Source organism: Sylvia atricapilla, unplaced genomic scaffold, assembly GCF_009819655.1.
Source record: "Sylvia atricapilla isolate bSylAtr1 unplaced genomic scaffold, bSylAtr1.pri scaffold_90_arrow_ctg1, whole genome shotgun sequence".
Classification (NCBI taxonomy): Eukaryota; Metazoa; Chordata; class Aves; order Passeriformes; family Sylviidae; genus Sylvia; species Sylvia atricapilla.
The window spans coordinates 78,316-91,112 of record NW_027077171.1 but is presented as its reverse complement, the minus strand read 5'-3'; the positions used below and the strand labels follow the sequence as shown (position 1 = coordinate 91,112).

Below are 12,797 nucleotides of genomic sequence, written 5' to 3'. Positions count from 1 at the left end.
CCACAACAGCTTCCCATCTGGGAATTTCAGATAGGACTGATTCCTCACCTTTGGATTTATAAAGTGTTGTTTTGTGGTGACCTGGCCAAATTATGCCAATTCTGTTGTAGCAGTGGGCAGGGTCAGCACCAAAGACACCGACACCACCTGAAGGAATCAGTGAAGTTACCACATTTCACAGCAGCAAAGGAGCAGCAAAGGAGCAGCTCAGCAATGCAGCCAATCCTCACTACCAAAGACTGCCTGCAGTGATTAAGAAAGGTCCACCACCAGTTCCCCTCAGACGTTCCCATCCCCCAGATGGGAACACATCAGCTGGGGAAGCTGTCACAGCCAAGGACTGCAGAGCCTCTCCCGGACACTGGGAATTCCTGCAGCTGCCTCCAGCCACAGGTGAGGCTCCAGCCTGGCTGGGAGAGGGCCCAGCTCTGAGAGTGCTGAATAAACAAACTGACACCAGCACTTCTGGTGCAGGAACATCTGGTTTCATCCTCCTCTTGGCTTTCTCCCAAAGCCTGGCCAGGGCCCAAGGAGGAACCAGGGCACTTGCCTTTGACCATACAGCCCCAAACAAGGCCAGATGTCAGATTTCATGGCCTGGTCTGGCTTCTAAATACAGAAAGGTCAATACATGTTTCACTAAGGAGTGGATACATCTACTAAACGCTAATGATCATGCCTATTTTGTTCAGGAGCACATACAAAGATAACCTTGGGCTGGAAGGCTCATCCAGAGGTCACCTTTGTCTCAGGGCTGTTGTCCAGGCCTCAGTCAGGCCTCTTGTCCAGGCCTTGGCACTTCAGGGTTTAGTGGTGGGCTTGGCACTGCTGGCTTAACACTGGGACTTGATGAGCTCACAGGCCTTTCCCCACAGAAAGGATTCTCTGTTTCCATGCTTTTATCTGCTGGATTCACTCAGGTCCATGTCAGCAGCAGGACTTTGGTAAAAACATGGGGCAGCACAGCCAACAGGGAGCCTGCCAGTCTCTTCCAGCCCTGTCTGCTCAGAGTTTGCACCTTGCAGCTTCAGGTGGACAAAGGCAGCTGCTTCTGCTCCCTCTGTGTGTCGCCGTGTTCAGCAGTGCTGCCCCATCAGTCTGTGCCCAGCAACGGGGAAAAGCCTCAGCCCTGCAGGGCCAGGAGCTGCCGGGCTCTGCCGGAGCAGCTCAGCCGGCGGGAAGGGAGCTGCTCCACACGGGAACCAGAGCAAAGGACAGCCCTTCCCTAGCACAGGTTTTCTATTGGAAAGAAAAAAGAAAACACAGAAGAAAAGGTCAAAGATAGAAACAAAACCCCAGTGTGTAGTGAAAAATACTTTATAAGTTTGGATAAAGAGATAACTGATCTTTTTAAAATGAGATCTCAGTTATTTGCTTTGTGAATGTGCTGATGGCACAGATCCATCCTACTGACCTCAGCAGCCTTTTAAAAAAGATGTTGTGGTTTGTTTGCAGTACTATTTTAAATTGTGGCTGAAGCAATAGGAAATTGCTTTGTGCCCCACCAGCTCGAAGCAGGACTGGGAATCTAAACTTTGCAAAACCCCAAATCCTTTAGAAGATGACCTCTCTCACCCTGTGAATGAACTGCACATTCCCTCTGAAATTGTCAGGGGTTTCTTACAGATGCCAAGTCCCACTTACGGCTTTTTGCTCTGGCTGGGAAGTGCAGAAGGGCAATTCTTCATCCACCAGCTCCAGACTGCACTGCCTTAGGAACACCATCCCCTCACCAAGTTTTGCTCACTCGTGGCACTTCTGGAGGAGGAAGAAAGGGCAATTGCACAATTCCAGCCAAAAAGGAACCAAGAGTGGGACAGACAAAACATCCTGTGGAGATCCAGGCGTTCAGCTGGCACTGTGGAGTGCTTGGGTTCTTCCAATTGGATGTGGATCCCTAACTGCAATCTCTTGGCCTACAGCAGAGTCTCACTCACCTGCAAAAGCAGAAAGCTCGCTCGGTGTGCTCAGAAAAGGCTCGTCTGATGCAAAGCTGTCAGAGCAATGTGAGAGCACAGAGAGCCCAGCCGTGCCTGGGGCTGAGCCCAGCAGAGCCCTGGCAGAGCCCAGAGCAGCCTCAGCATCCACAGAGCCCGGCTGGAAGGAGAGAAAGCAGAAACTGCCCGTCAGCTGAAGGCTCCTGTGCCCTTGTCCCAGCCGCCCGCGGTGCCCAGGCCATGCTGGCCGTGCTCAGAGCTGGGCCCAAAGCTGCCCATCACTGCTGCCTTTGGGGGCAGAGCAGGAGGGCAGGACATGTGCCCAGCCTGCAGCCAGCCCCGGCACATCCGGCCCTCAGCAGCTGCCCAGAGCCAAAAGGCAGCTTGACAGCCCAGAGAAGAATTTGTTGTGTCTGCCCCAGCAAAGGGAGGAACCTTTGGTGCCTGGCCAGGCCATGCCATGCCCAGACCTGGGAGCGTCCCCCTGGCTGTGGACTCACCTGCAAATTGGGCAGGGAGCGTGTCTGAAGAAGGTGCCAGAATCCAAGTCGATCATCTTCAGCTGCCGGTGGCCAGGTCGAGGAAGAGATTGTCATCCTTGAGGTTGTCCTCGGTGTCTCCAGCAGCAGCCCCACCTGATACAGCTTCTCCAGGGGCTCCTCCTTCCCTGGAGGCCAGACCAGGCTGTCAGTGTTCTGCCCACGGCCCCAGCCATCAATGAACCAGGAGAAACAAAACTAGGCTGGATGGTGGCCACCAGTGCTTGCTGGACCAGGTCTCCAGCTCAGCTCCAGCACAGATGTTCCCATCTGGTCATCCCTGATCAGAGCTACAGGCAGGACAAAAACAGTCTGGTTTCCTTTAGCATTGATTACCATGAGAAATGTGGAGCTGTTACCTGCCAGGTTTTTGGATCAAATTGTGCACATGGACCTCTCCCATCTTCTAGGGCAGATGAACACCCTGCAGCCAAGGGTCATTGAAGAGGTCTTCTAAGGACGGCCTGTCCAAGGGTTGCATGGACAAACACCTCTTAATAACATCCTGGCACTCTGAAGAGGGAAACCAGAAACCACCAGTCAGCTGGAGAAGGATCCCGGCCACTTTGCCCCCCCTTTCCCGTGCCCAGGCCATGCTGGGTGTGCCCAGAGCTGTGCCTAAACTTCCCCATGGATCCTCTGTTTGGAGGAGAGCAGGAGAGCGGGACATGTGCCACCTCCTCAGCAGCTGCCAGAGCAGAGAGCTCATGAGCCTGCTGCTGTCTCCCAGCACAGGTATTCCCCTGTGCCCAGAGATGAGGACCCACCTTGAGAGAGCCATCGTGGGAACAAGATCTGCCCCCAGATGATCTGCTGGCCCCTCCTGAATGGGTGCTTCCCCATGACCAGGTGGTACAGCAGGAGGCCCAGGGACCAGATTGTTGCTGCCTCGCCGTGGTAGCATTGGTGGTGGATCCACTCTGGTGGGCTGTAGGACAGGGTTCCTGTGGACACACAGATGGAGTTCATCAGGGGATGCTGCTACTCCTAGAGCCTCGCCCCAGCATCCCTGGGCATGTGGGGGCTGGCCCCCTCCCACCCCCACTCAAAAACAACTTGGCTCAAGAAATAATGCTGTTCCTGGCAGCGAGAGGGGGAAGCCCCGGTGCTACAGCAGCCAGGCTGGGCCATGAGATGCCCAGGAACATCCCTGGAGAGGGCTCACCTGCAAATTGGGTGTAGGCTGTGTCTCGGAGGAAGGCGCCACAGCCAAAGTCGATCAGTTTGAGCTGCCCAGTGGCCAGGTCGAACAGGATGTTCCCGGGCTTGATGTCGCGGTGCAGGACCCCGCAGCTGGTGCAGTGCCGCACAGCCTCCAGCACCTGGCGGAACAGCCCCCGCGCCTCCTCCTCCGGCAGGAACCTCCGCTCCGCCAGGAAAGCCGAGAGGTCCTGGCACCGCTCCGGATGCTCCAGCACCAAGAGGAAGCTGCTGGGGAGCTCAACCCACTCCAAGAGCTGAATGACACGTGCACAGCCGCCGGACACCTTGTCCAGCAGCACGATTTCCAGGGGCGCATGGGCGCCGTTGGTCTGCGGGAGGACCACGATGCCGTCAGTGGGGCTGAGGCCGTGCCAGGGCTCCGGGACCCCTCGCCCAGCCCCGGCTGCTCTGGGCCCCCCGCTCGCCCCCCGCCCGCTCTCCCTGCAGGGCTCCCGCCGGCTCTTCCCCTGCCGGGCCCCGGCCTCTCCCGCTGGCCCCGCTCACTCACCAGCTCGCCCCAGTGCCGGATGCGATCCCGGGGCACGCATTTGATGGCCACCTGCGAGCAAAGGGCAGCAGCGGGCTGAGCTGGCCGCCCGCCCCGCCGCGCCCCGATCTCCACCGCCTCCTCCTCCGCCCTCCTCCTCCTCCGCCCGCCGCCGGCCCCGCCGCTCACCGGGGCGCCGTCCGAGAGCCGCGTCCCCGAGCAGACGGTGCCGAAACCTCCGCGGCCCAGCAGCGAACCCAGGCGGTAGCGGTCCTGCAGGGCCTCCCGCGCCTTCCCTGTGGGCGACACGCGGCCCTCAGCGCTCGGCCCGGGGCCAGACACGGCCCCCGAGCGGCCCCCCAGCGCCCCGGGCCGGGCATCCCCACCCGCCCCGGGCCCCGGCGGCTCGGGGCCGGCGGCCGCGCTGCCGAGCGGCGGAGCTCGGGCCGGGGAAGCCGCAGCGGAGGCGGCGGGAGCGGCCGCGCCGTGTGTGTCCTCCGCGGGGCCCGGGAGGGGCCGGGGCCGGGGCCGGCCCTGGCGCAGCCAAAGGGCGGCGATGCCGCCCCAGCCCCAGGCACTGATCCCCGCCCAGCAGCCCTAAAGCCAGCACAGCCAGAGCCGGGCGGAGGCGAGACCGCGGCAGGACGCCCGGGGCCGGGGTCGGGGGCACGGCCCGGTCCTGCAGGGGGAGAGGGAGAGGCCGGGAAAGGGACACCGAGAGGGGCTGGGGAGACCGGGAAAGGGACACCGGGAGAGGCTGAGGGGCACCGAGACACAGTGCCGAAGAGCGAGAGAGGGAGAGGAGGAACAAGAGAGAGAGGAAGCTCGTAGACTCCGTAGACTTTGTAGAGTCGCTGCTGCTGCCGCCGCTGCCGCCGCTGCAACTGGAGCCCCGGGGCAGTTTGTCCGCGGGTCCGTTCCACGCTCGAGCCCCGCGCTCCACGGGGACAGCTCCTGAGCCTGTCCAAACACGGCAACGTGGCCGTGTTGAGCCCAGATGCAGAGACCTGACTCCTGCGCCGTGCCAGAGGAATCCCCTCGGTCGCTGCTGTGCATTGTCCCTGCTGAGGGTCAGACACTGTCAGGACACATCCCCTGGCTGTAGGATTCGTGCCCGACCCCAGCACTACACGGACGTCTCCAGCATTACTTTGCAACAAAATCAAGGGAAGGCTAACTGTGTGTACAGCCCATGGTATTTTCGAGTGTCTAAAACTCACTGAGTCATCCATCTGAGAGGTGAGATCAATTTGGAATCAATGGCATGGAGAAGTAGTGCAACATATGGGAAAGGGAAGCATAGAAATAAATAGAGGAAAACGTCTTGCTTTATTTCTTGCATTTTCATTTCACTTCTGGAAAGCTCTTTGACTTTTCCAGGAATCTTCTGCACAGTCCCAGCTGCTCTTTTCAAGAACCTTTAGTGAAGAACGAGGTCGAGCTTCTGTCACAAGATGTGCCACCAAGTGCAGCTTCTCTTGGATTTCCATACTGAGTGCAGCAGGACTTTTGCAGCCAAGCAGGACAAATGTTTGGAGAACTTTACAATTTGTCCTTTCTTTTCCTTGTGGACTGGGGAATTGTGCCATCGTTAAGGCTTTCACTGTTGTTGTTTCAATCTAAGAAAACAGGAGGTGGTACCTGGACTTGTTGGGGAATGCAACCCTGACTGAATCCAGAGACAGAATCTCCCTGACATTGTGTGAGCTCCCCGGGCTGGGCTCGGGTTCCTGCTGGGACTCTGCAGAGAGCTCCAGCTGGGATCAGCAGCAGCTGGAAATACCTCTGGGCATCCCCATTTTCTGCTGCTCAAAGGAAGCAATGAAGCGTGTCAAGCAGTTGTGGGTTTCCTTTCTCCTGGTGCATTTTTTCATTTCATTTGACACCCCAGAGACAATTTCTGTGATGGCCTCTGGAAGTTGAATCTATTTCAGCAGCAGCAGCAGCCGGGCTGTGTTTGAGCGCTGCAAATGTGGCCTGTGTGGCTTTAATTCCCCCGGACTTAGTGCCCAGGGACTTGGGAGCATTTCAGTCTCTTCTTAGCATGGTGCCTGCGACAGAAATACTGAGTTCACTGTCACAAAAGCACAGTGGGTAGCAATGATCGAAACAGGCAATTGCAGTTGTCCTGATGAAATTCAGTCGGCAGCCAGAAGGGGTGCAGCAGCAGCAGCAGCAGCCGCGATCTCCAATTGCCAAGGCAAAGGCAGCAGCAGCCTCCTGCTGTCCCTCCAGGTGAGTGAAAGAGTGCTGCAAACAGCGCTGGAAGCCAACCCTTTCCTTCTCTGGAGGCTGGCTCAGGGCAGCGCAGGCGGGCCCTGAGCAGTCAGGGCTGTCTGTGGGTGAGTGTTGCTCTAGTCCAGAATTCAGCCGGACAAAGCCCTGGAAGGCAGGCAGCAGCAGGTGGGAAGGGGCCGGCGCTGCTGCTGCTCCTGCCCGGGAGCCCCGGCCGGGCCGGGCCGGCGCCCGCTGCGCTGCGGCTCCTGCTGCTGCCGGAGCCGGGCGGGACTCGGGGACAGGGGATGGACACGGGGGGACACCAAAGGCCTGCGGGGCTGCAGGGATGTTGGCGCTGGGGCCAGCGCCAGCACAGAGCTCCAGCCGCAATGAACCCCCAGGGAACCGCTGGGGAAAGGCTCCACTTGAGCCTTTCTTGGCTCATGGCTGGGAAGGGACCGAAATGAAAGGAGAACAAGCAGGGCCCGACCCCTTCTGCTTTTGGAGGAGCCGAATGCCTGGGGCCGTGAGGGGCCGTGAAGGGCAGTGAGAGGCCATGAGGCTGTCAGAATCTGTCCAAGGATGTGATATGCCTCACGTCTGTCTCTAACAATTGAGGACGGAGACCCCAGACTGAAAGGAGCCCTGGCCTAGCTGAGGTGGAACGTTTGTCAAGTTTCAGAGGACTGGTCTGCATCTTCATGAGAACAGAGTGCAAGAACAATGGAACTGGTCACAGCGGACTGAGCCAAGGCTGCTTGCCCAAACTGGTGCGTCCATATTAGAGGTACAATGTGCAGCTGGGTCATGACTGAATGGCATATTCAATTTTTTTGACCTTTCACCATTGTAAAAAGAAATTTTAAAAACAGGTTTATGCATCCTGTTGGAGTTTGTAATTCTTCTCATGGTCATGCCATGTTTGTTTTAATGTATGCGACAGCTCATGAACAAAGCTGCTTAAGAGGTCTTTGGTGCAAACAGGAGGGGAAGATGTTGGAGTCCAGGACATCCCCTTGGATTACCTGGGACTGGAGGAAGGGAATTTGAGCCCTGCACAGGGGGTGTGGAGCTGGTTCAGGGGGCTCAGAGACCTTGGCACAGAACCCAGGAAAACACCAGGTTTCATTTTAGTCCATGGGAGAGGTTTCCGACACAGAGAGAGGAATTGCAAACCACCGAGATGTGAAAAACAGTATTTTAGCACAGTAGAAGATACAAAATTCAGTAGTTTTATGGTTTACAGAATAGAAGTAAATGAGAACAAGATGGTAGAATTTGGGTGGTACCTCATGTACTTCTCCTTCTTCCTCGTCCTCCATCTTTTGGGGTGGTGATGGCACAAAATAGTTAGAGTGGATTGGGTTAAAGTGGAAATGACGCTTCTAGCGTGAACACTTGGCATTGATAAAATATAGTAAATAACCGACAAGTATAAATGTAAAGGAACATCCCATCAGTGGGCAGTCGCCTCGTGTCCCAGCTGCTGTTCAGACCTCGGCTGGCAGCAGAGAAAATTCTGAGATATCAAATAATAAGCAACACGTGAAACCTAAAAATAAACCTTGAAGACTCTGCTTTTTTATACCAATGTGACCCGGGGCTTTTAAAAGACCAAGGACTTTAAACCACCTAAATCTCAGGTGAGGAAACACTCCCTGAGACCCACTTTCTCTTTCTTTACTGTTCTTTATTTCTGTCCCCACTATCACATTTTGATGGTGCTAAATAAAGGTGCATTTTTGATTGAGTAAACTGAGTTGTCCCCTTGCTGTGTCTTTTGCACTCTGAGATCCTTAAAATGAAGCAGCAGGTTTCCCACATGTATTTGCAGACCCAGAAAAGGGGCCATGAGGGGCAATGTGGGACCGTAAGGGGCAGTGAGAGGCCATGAGGGGCTGTGAGGAGCTGTGAGAGGCCATGAGGGGCTGTGAGAGGCCATGAAGGGATGTGAGAGGCCATGGGGGGCTGTGAGGGATGAGGGGCTGTGAGGAGCCATGAGGGGCAGTGAGGGGGCCATGTGGGGCCGTGACGGGCCTTGTGGAGCCGTGAGAGACCGTGAAGGGCCATGAGAGGCCGTGAGGGGCTGTCAGAGGTCGTGAGGGGCCATGAAGGAATGTGAGGGGCCATGAGGAGCTGTAAGGGACTGTGAGGGGCCATGAGGTATGACGGGGTGTGAGGAGCCATGAAAGGCAGTGAGGGGCAGTGAAAGGCCATGAACGGATGTGAGGGGCCATGAGGGCTGTGAGGGGCCATGAGGGGCTGTGAGGGACTGTGAGGGGCCATGTGGGACCGTGAGGAATGAGGGGCCGTGAGGAGCCATGTGGGGCCGTGAGGGGCCATGAGGGGCCGTGACGGGCCATGAGGGTGTCAGAGTCTGTCCAAGGATGTGATATGCCTCAAGACTGTCTCAAATGACTGAGGACTGAGACCCCAGACTCTGAAAGGAGCCCTGGCCTGGCTGAGGTGGAACGTTTGCCAAGTCTCAGAGGGCTGGTCTGTATCTCCATGAGAACGGGGGGCAAGAACAATGGAACTGGTCACAGTGGACTGAGCCAAGGCTACTTGCCCAAACCGGTGTGTCCATACCAGAGTACGGACATGTACGGTGTGCAGCCTGTCCCTGAGCACCCAACCTCAACACGGGTGCTTCCCGCTCTGGCTCTGTGCCCCTCATTTTGCCTTAACACAGGTGGCTCCTGCTTTGGCTCTGTGCAACTCGCTTGGCCTCAACACAGGTGGCTCCTGCTTTGCCTCTGTGCCCCTCTTTGGTTCCCGCCTTGACCAACCTATAAAAACCCTGGAGACTCTTGCTCACTTTCGTGATCACCCCACTGAAGAAGATCGTGTCTATAGGCATCTTGGCCTTGAGGACTCATCCCTCCCTGTTGGTAGCTATAATCTCCTTCTCTCAGGAGTGCCGTGCCTCCAAAGGACCTGCTTTTCAAGGCCCAGGATGGTGTTGCGGGCTGTAGCATGAGACACAGGGTAGGTTTCCAACCATCCCATGGTGGCTTCTACCATGGTCAGCACATGACGCGTGCCTTGGCGGGTTTGAGGCAGTGTGACGTAATCAATCTGCCAGGCCTCCCCATACTTGTACTTAGACCACCGCCCTCCACACCAGAGAGGCTTCATCCGTTTGGCTTGCTTAATGGCAGCACACGTCTCACAGTCACTGATAACTTGAGAAATGCTGTCCATGGTTAAATCCACCCCTCGGTCTCATGCCCACTTATAGGTGGCATCTCTACCTTGGTGACCTGAGGCATCATGGGCCCATCGTACTAGGAACAACTCTCCCTTGTGCTCCCAGTCAAGATCTATCTTCAACTTCCCTATCTTTGCAGCTTGATCTACCCGCTGATGATTTTGCTGCTCCTCATTAGCTCTGCTCTTGGGGACATGGGCATTTACATGGCGAATCTTCACAGGCAGGTTTTCTAACCGGGCAGTGATATCTTTCCACTCTTCAGCAGCCCAAATTAGTTTTCCTCTACGCTGGAAGTTTGCCTCTTTCCATTTCTTCAGCCATCCCCACCGAGCATTTGCTACCATCCAAGAATCAGTGTACAGATAGAGCCTTGGCCACTTCTCTCTCTTTGCAATATCTAGGGCCAGTTGAATGGTTTTGAGTTCAGCAAATTGACTGGATCCACCCTCTCCCTCAACGACCCCTACGACCTGTCGTGTGGGGCTCCATACAGCTGCCTTCCACCTCCAACCCATCCCTATGACAAGGCAGGAACCGTCAGTGAATAAAGCGTAACATATTTCCTCTGCCGGCAGCTGGCTGTATGGTGGAGCTTCCTCAACCCGGGTCACTGGTTCTTGTTCTTCATCTGCAACACTAAAACTTTCACCTTTGGGCCAGTTTGTAATTACTTCCAAAATTCCAGGGTGATTCAATTTCCCAACTTGGGCGCGTTGTATAATGAGGGCAATCCACTTGCTCCAGGTAGCACTGGTGGCATGGTAGGTGGAGGGAACCTTTCCTCTAAACATCCACCCTAGCACCGGTAGTCAGGGTACCAGGAGGAGTTGTGCTTCTGTACCTACAACCTCTGAGGCAGCCCGGACTCCTTCATAGGCTGCAAAATTTCCTTCTCTGTTAGAGTATAGCTGGTTTCAGACCCTCGGTAACTTCGACTCCAGAATCCCAGTGGTCGGCCTTGAGTCTCCCCAGGCACCTTCTGCCAAAGGCTCCAGGACAGACCATGGCTCCCTTCTGCAGAATAGAGCACATTCTTCACGTCCGGTCCCGTCCTGACTGGGCCAAGGGCTACCACGTGAGCAATCTCCTGTTTGATCTGGGTAAAGGCGTGTTGCTGCTCAGGGCCCCACTGGAAAGTGTTTTTCTTGCGAGTTACCAGGTAGAGAGGGCTCACAATCTGGCTATACTCTGGAATATGCATCCTCCAAAAACCTATGGCACCTAGGAAAGCTTGTGTCTCCTTGTTGGTTGGTGGAGACATCGCTGTGATCTTGTTGATGACATCAGTGGGAATCTGACGCCGTCCATCTTTCCACTTAATTCCCAGGAACTGGATTTCTCTAGCAGGTCCCTTAACTTTGCTCTTCTTGATAGCAAAACCAGCTTCCAGGAGAATCTGGATGATCTTCTCTCCTTTTTCAAACACTTCACCTGCAGTGTTCCCACACACAATGATGTCATCGATGTACTGCAGATGTTCTGGAGCCTCACCCTTTTCCAATACAGTTTGAATCAGTCCATAGCAAATAGTAGGACTGTGCTTCCACCCCTGGGGCAGTCAGTTCCAAGTGTACTGCACACCCCTCCAGGTGAAAGCAAAATGAGGCCTGCATTCTGCAGCCAGAGGAATGGAGAAAAATGCATTAGCAATGTCAATAGTGGCATACCACCTTGCTGCCTTGGACTCCAGCTCATACTGGAGTTCCAGCATGTCCGGCACAGCAGCACTCAGTGGTGGAGTCACTTCATTCAAGGCACTGTAGTCCACAATCTCCATTCCCCGTCAGACTTGCGCACAGGCCAGATAGAGCTGTTGGAGGGTGAGTGGGTTTTACAGACCACCCCTTGGCTCTCCAGCTCACAGATCATCTTGTGGATGGGGATCACTGCATCTTGAGTTGTTCTGTCATTGATGCACTGTGGAAGTGGCAATTGGCACTTGTTGGTCTTCCACCTTCAGAAGTCCTACAGCAGATGGGTTATCTGATAGTCCAGACAGGGTGTTCAGTTGCTTAACATCCTCTGTCTCTATGGCTGCTATCCCAAATGCCATCTGAATCCCTTTGGGTCTTCGAAATACCCATTTCGGAGGAAGTCTATGCCCAAAATACTTGGTGCCTCTGGGCCAGTCACAATAGGGTGCCTCTTCCACTCATTTCCAGTCAGACTAACATCAGCTTCCACCAAAGTAAAATCCTGTGATCCCCTTGTCACACCAGCAATAGAAACAGATTCTTCTCCCACATGTCTTGATGGGAGCAATGTGCACTGTGCACCAGTGTCAACCAGGGCCTCGTATTGTTGTGGTTCTAATGTGCCAGGCCAATGAATTCACACCATCCAAAACACACAATTTTCCCTAACCTCTACCTGGCTAGAGGCAGGGCCCCTCTAAGCCTGATTATGCTTCTTTCCCTGGGCATGTGTCCTAGAGGTTCCTTCTAGGGGATCGGACATATCATCATCGTCACTATACTTAACGTCCTGGCTGCAGACAACTGGTGCTGCTCTCTGTTTAGTAGGACTTCCTCTTTGAATCCTACCTTCTTTCAATTTACGTACCTGTTGCGCCAGAGCAGCCGGGGGTTTTCCATCCCATCTCCTCATGTCCTCCCGAGCTTCACGCAAGAAGAACCACAACTCGGTTCGCGGAGTGTGCCTTCTCTCCCCATCAGAGGTGCGCCTGCGTTGAATACCAAGGCCTCCAATTTGAACGGCTGAAATTTGGAGGAAGTCCTCCTTAATCTCTTCCCTGAGCTTTTAATGATTTTCCTCTAATTTATTTTCCAATTTCTGTAGTCGTGTTTCCACAGCTGCAATCCTGGTGTGAGTTGGGCCATGTACTGCATCAGCATGTGCTCGAAGCTTTTTTGCCATATCAAGCACGATTTCATATGTCTCCTCCCGCTTCATAATTGCTAGAGCAGAAGCATATTCAGATGGTCCAAGTCGTACAAGTTTTCGCCACATCACGGGTGTACACAGTACCAAGTCTGGGTTCTTAGTGTTTAGGTAATCTGAGAAGATGATCTCCACTACTGCCATTTCTCTCAAGCATTGAATCCCTTGTTCTATGGTCTTCCACTGGGTCTGCTGCATGTAGAGGTCGTCTGCACACAGGTATCTTTGTGCCACACTTCCCAGGACTCGTTCCCAGAGACTGCAAGCGGTAGCCTCCCTCATCATTCCTTGGTCAATAA

At 54.9% G+C, this 12,797-nt stretch overlaps 1 protein-coding gene across 1 annotated transcript; it reads right to left on the bottom strand.

Annotated features, from left to right (window-relative positions):
• Positions 1-2,444: 2,444 nt before the first annotated feature.
• Positions 2,445-11,374, bottom strand: LOC136375100 (serine/threonine-protein kinase pim-1-like). Its single transcript, XM_066340456.1, is given in 9 exon segments — positions 2,445-2,604; positions 2,836-2,989; positions 3,244-3,420; positions 3,642-4,008; positions 4,188-4,238; positions 4,356-4,532; positions 4,535-4,845; positions 4,948-5,126; positions 11,295-11,374. Coding segments are annotated over 8 exon segments (1,449 nt in total). The 3' UTR covers positions 2,445-2,604; positions 2,836-2,882.
• Positions 11,375-12,797: the final 1,423 nt, after the last annotated feature.